Source organism: Brachionichthys hirsutus, chromosome 5 (assembly GCF_040956055.1).
Source record: "Brachionichthys hirsutus isolate HB-005 chromosome 5, CSIRO-AGI_Bhir_v1, whole genome shotgun sequence".
Classification (NCBI taxonomy): domain Eukaryota; kingdom Metazoa; phylum Chordata; class Actinopteri; order Lophiiformes; family Brachionichthyidae; genus Brachionichthys; species Brachionichthys hirsutus.
In genome coordinates this window covers 14648481-14653291 of record NC_090901.1, presented here as the reverse complement: position 1 = coordinate 14653291, position 4811 = coordinate 14648481, and the positions used below count along the sequence as shown (strand labels likewise).

At 59.3% G+C, this 4811-nt stretch overlaps 2 protein-coding genes across 2 annotated transcripts in view; one reads left to right on the top strand and one right to left on the bottom strand.

The window, feature by feature from the left end:
* The first annotated feature begins 316 nt into the window (after window positions 1-316).
* znf276 (zinc finger protein 276) lies at window positions 317-4154 on the top strand. The gene is made up of 12 exons (XM_068739300.1): window positions 317-451; window positions 685-879; window positions 1023-1314; window positions 1383-1429; window positions 1511-1888; window positions 2005-2074; window positions 2236-2292; window positions 2367-2474; window positions 2546-2621; window positions 2698-2815; window positions 3741-3840; window positions 3922-4154. The coding sequence occupies exons 2-12, from the start codon at window positions 702-704 to the stop codon at window positions 4148-4150; spliced, it is 1653 nt and encodes a 550-aa protein (XP_068595401.1). The 5' UTR covers window positions 317-451; window positions 685-701; the 3' UTR covers window positions 4151-4154.
* A 452-nt stretch (window positions 4155-4606) lies between these two features.
* The window catches only part of LOC137893855 (Fanconi anemia group A protein), a 15740-nt gene continuing 15535 nt past the window's right edge, over window positions 4607-4811 (bottom strand). Inside the window, exons 40-41 of the mRNA XM_068739299.1 lie at window positions 4804-4811; window positions 4607-4707 (exon numbers count right to left, since the gene is read on the bottom strand). The exon at window positions 4804-4811 is cut by the window's right edge and continues 245 nt beyond it. Coding sequence (XP_068595400.1) covers window positions 4609-4707; window positions 4804-4811 — 107 coding nt within the window. The 3' untranslated portion in view covers window positions 4607-4608. The remainder of the gene's footprint in view (window positions 4708-4803) is intronic.

Sequence of the window (4811 nt, the reverse complement as noted above, 5' to 3'; positions counted from 1 at the left end):
ACACGACTCAGAGCTATTGATCAGTGACACAACTCAGAGCTATTGATCAGTGACACGACTCAGAGCTATTGATCAGTGACACACGTTATTGGGAACACAACAAAGCTTTATTTCCATTGAAACATTTTTCTAGATTTTTCAGTGTCATGTAGAAACTCAAATGATCAACAATTGTCACCTTCCCAATAAAGGGTTAAAGACATGGACGGGCATTTCGAGATGCTGCACTGTTTACTGGATCGATTCTTCCTACGGGCCGCCAGGGGGCGCTGAGCGTTATGCTCGCGTGGACTTTGTTGAAGTAGTTCTTCCGGGTCCCGATGTTTACAACCGTGACAGCCGTTTCCGGCCTCACGTTCGCCGTCCTGTCCTGAAAACATCACGTCCTTCCAGCGCGAACATCTGGAACCTCTGGCGGGAGGCTGTATCACAGGACTGCGTCACTTCCGGGGTTTGTAGATGCAATGTTTTATCTTCCGACGAACACGCTAACCAGCTAGCATTAGCCAGTCGGAATCTCTACTTGTCAAACAGAGATGACGTAATGTCGGCGTTTCAGCGTCGGGTCGGGTCGAAGGGGCTCAGAGGTGCAGCCGGAATCCGGAACTGAGACGCAGCGCAACAAGGATCCGAATCCTTTCCGGATTAGTCAAACGGGATTCTGTTTTTTTCTTTTTGGATCAGGGTCAGCTGTTGAAAGCATGAAGAGGAGAAGCCGACTTCCTCGACCCGGCGGCGAGGAGAGGAGGTCGCCTGGAAGCAGAGGGAGACCCCGGAAGACCGTCCCGGTAACCGGGGACCGTCTCTGTCTTCAGACCGATGTCTTCTGTGTGACGGCGGCGGATGAATCCCCAAAACACCCCGAGTCCAAATACTCAGGTGAGGTTCTGCCTGCTGGCCTGAAGATGGAGGTCGTTGACCTTTCAGACACGCCCTTTTATTTTATTGTACATTAGAAGCTTTGTTTTCTTGGACATCCATTTTCTGACGTTTGGGGACCCTCCTTTTGCTCCTCCCATCAGGTGGCCTCTCGCCTGCGCTCTGTCGGCTCTGCCACGGGAGGTTCTCTCCACGCAGCCTGCGGCGTGCCTTCGAGCGGCGCCAGGACGAGCCAGACGCCGCCGCCGCCCGCTCGCCCCTTTTATTCCACGCAGACTTCCAGCAGCTGGTCGGGGTCCAGTTGGACCGCTGCCCGCAGTTATCCGAGTTCATCTGCAAGAAATGCCACGCCAAGTTCTACAAGTGCCACAGCGTCCTGCGCCGGTTCCTGCAGCGGGTCAACCTGCCCCCGGTGGGACCGGACACGAAGCGCCGGTGAGCACAGAGCGGGTTCGGTGACTCAGCCAGAACCGCTGCTCACTCAGGTCGCTGTCTCTTTCCAGGAAGAACCCGACGCCTCCGGAGGCGGAGCTACGCCGTGACCCGCTCGGTAAAGAAAATCTCTCGTTTCAGTGTTTGGGTTTCCGCCCAGAAACGGAAACGCTCCAACGGTCCTTCTGTTCTCCTTCAGCGCCGCCATCCTTCTCCTCAGAGCCCAAGAGCCTCCACAGCCTGGTGTCCTGGGCTCACCGCCACGGAGGCTCCTGCCGCTCCTGCCCCGACCTGAAGGAGGTGCTGGAGGGCCAGTGTTGGGGTTCCGTTAAGGCGGTTTGGGCTTGTGTTGACGGTCACAGATACGTCATGGACACCACAAAGACCAGCGCGGGGTCCGCTAGCGAAGCGTTGGGGGGCAGCAACGGTGAAGGAGCGCTGGAGGAGGAGGAGCAAGAGGAGGAGGAGGAGGAGGAGCCCGGCCGGCGGGAAGGAGCCCTGGCTCAGCAGAGTCCTCCTGCAGTCAGAGCACAGACCCGGACCTCGGTACCGGCGAACCGGACCGGCACCAGCGACGGTGAGCTCGTCCCAGGATGGAACGCGTCGGGGAAGCGAGACGGAGAACGCTCTTCTGGGTTTTGGGGGGGCGGAGTGGTAGAACTGAACTGAAGTGTACGCCCCCCCCTCCGACAGGTTGCCCAGGTGAGGAGGAGGCGGCGTCTCCTGCTCCGGCCCGGCTGGAGGACGGCAGTCTCTCTGACAGGTTGGTGGTGTTCCCCGTTCTCCGGGTTCTCCGTTGTGCTCCGTTTGGCTGGGGTCCGTGTTTCTCCTCCTGTGTGACGGTACGTGCACAGAACGGGCTCCGCCCCCCCGACACCAGTAGACCCGGCGCTGCCGCCGTAACGGTGTGTGTCGTGCCTGCAGGGTGTCGGACGAGGCGCTTTCAGACACGGACCTGCTCGACCCGTCCTCGGAGAAGCGGTAGGTGCTGGGGGGTGGGGGGACCCGACGGCGACAGGAACCCAGCCGGGGCATTTACTCTACTTTACTCGCAGGGGGGCCGTCTCCAAGCGGCGACGAAGCCAGAAAGCGCCGGAGGAGCCCAAAGTCAAGAAGAAACCGGGACCCAAACCGGGCTGGAAGAACAAGCCGAAGCCTAAAGGGTGGGGGCGTGTCCGGCAGCCGGGGTTCCGTGTGGGGCGTCCCGTGTAACCTTTGCTGCTGTCGTCCCCAGAGAGGAGCTGCCCAACATCTACAAGTGTCCTCATCAGGGCTGCACGGCCGTCTACAGAGCGCCGGACGGCCTGAAGGTCAGAAGGTCGATGATGTGGCGACGCTTCGGCGCCCGCTTTGTGTTCAGATCAAATGATTTGTTCCCGCCTTCAGAAGCACATCAAGGAGCATCACGAGGAGGTGCGAGAGCGGCCCTGCCCCCACCCCGGCTGCAACAAGGTCTTCATGATCGACCGCTACCTGCAGCGCCACGTCAAGCTCATCCACACAGGTGAGGGGGGGGGGGGGGGTTACTGGTACGTCGTTTCCTCATCCAGCTGTGAGAGAGGCGGCGGCCTTATGTTAACCAATCCGTCTGCGTTTACCCCCGTCTGCGTTTACCCCGTCTGCGTTTACCCCCGTCTGCGTTTACCCCGTCTGCGTTTACCCCCGTCTGCGTTTTACCCCCGTCTGCGTTTACCCCCGTCTGCGTTTACCCCCGTCTGCGTTTTACCCCCGTCTGCGTTTACGCCCGTCTGCGTTTACCCCGTCTGCGTTTACCCCCGTCTGCGTTTACCCCCGTCTGCGTTTACCCCCGTCTGCGTTTTACCCCCGTCTGCGTTTACCCGTCTGCGTTTACCCCCGTCTGCGTTTTACCCCCGTCTGCGTTTACCCCCGTCTGCGTTTACCCGTCTGCGTTTACCCCCGTCTGCGTTTACCCGTCTGCGTTTACCCCCGTCTGCGTTTACCCGTCTACGTTTACCCCCTTCTGCGTTTACCCCCGCCTGCGTTTACCCCCGTCTGCGTTTACCCCCGTCTGCGTTTACGCCCGTCTGCGTTTACCCCCGTCTGCGTTTTCCCATCTGCGTTTACCCCCGTCTGCGTTTACGCCCGTCTGCGTTTACCTCCGTCTGCGTTTACCCACGTCTGCGTTTACCCACGTCTGCGTTTACCTCCGTCTGCGTTTACCCGTCTGCGTTTACGCCCGTCTGCGTTTTCCCATATGCGTTTACCCCCATCTGCGTTTACCTCCGTCTGCGTTTACCTCCGTCTGCGTTTACCCCCCTCTGCGTTTACGCCCGTCTGCGTTTTCCGATCTGCGTTTACCCCCGTCTGCGTTTACGCCCGTCTGCGTTTACCCCCATCTGCGTTTACCTCCGTCTGCGTTTACCTCCGTCTGCGTTTACCCGTCTGCGTTTACCCGTCTGCGTTTCCAGAGGAGAGGAACTACATCTGCGACCAGTGTGGCCAAACCTTCAAACAGAGGAAGCACCTTTCAGTCCACCAGATGAGACATTCAGGAGCCAAGCCGCTGCAGTAAGTACCGCCGCCGGGCCGGATCCAGAACCCGAGCAGCCGCAGACGGGCGCTAACGGCCTCCCCCCCCCCCCCCATCAGATGCGAGGTGTGTGGCTTCCAGTGCCGGCAGCGGGCGTCGCTAAAGTACCACATGACCAAACACAAGGCGGAGTCCGATCTGGAGTTTGCCTGCTTGATATGCGGGAAACGTTTCGAGAAGGCCCACAACCTGAACGTCCACATGTCCATGGTGCACCCGCTGACCCAGGTGGAGCCCCAGAGGGGTGACCTGCACGCCATCGGGCTGACCGGGGATCAGGACCGGTGACGGCCGGACCGGGACCGCTTCTGACCCGCTGGACCGCGGCTATTTAGCATCGCCCAAACTGCTGCCTTCAGCGTGCAGCCAAGAAACATTTCTGCTGCTGCTGACCAATCAGAGGTCTCCGCTCACAGAAATCACCAACAGAACGGGTCGGCTTGTCTCTGGGAGCAGGAACGATGCAACGGAACCGGGTTCTGTCCACGCAGACTTTATTTAGAACATTGTAATCCTGAATCTTAGACATGTAAAACCTGCCCGTTAGAACGAAGACATCAAGTCACTTCCTGCGGTGAATGGAGCGCCACACCCAAATCCAGCCTGTAGTAAAGTAAATCTAATAAAGTACTTCCCGTCTGACTTCCCGTCTGACTTCCTGTCTGCTTCCCGTCTGACTTCCTCTGGTGCGGAACGATCAGTGAGAACGTTTGGGTCTTCGTTAGACACGGTAACATGGATCCCCCTCAGAGGAAATCCATCTCTGGACTGAGGCTGTGCGGGTCGGCGTGCACGGACAGCGCTGATGCCACATCTGGATCCAGGTCTGCACACTGGGCCTGCAGCTGGACCGGGACACCCGCAGGAAGACGGTGAGGCTGCGGCCGATGGAGCTCTTACGTGGTGGACGTGCGTCGGGAAGGGGGGGGGGGGGGCGTTACCGTTCGGA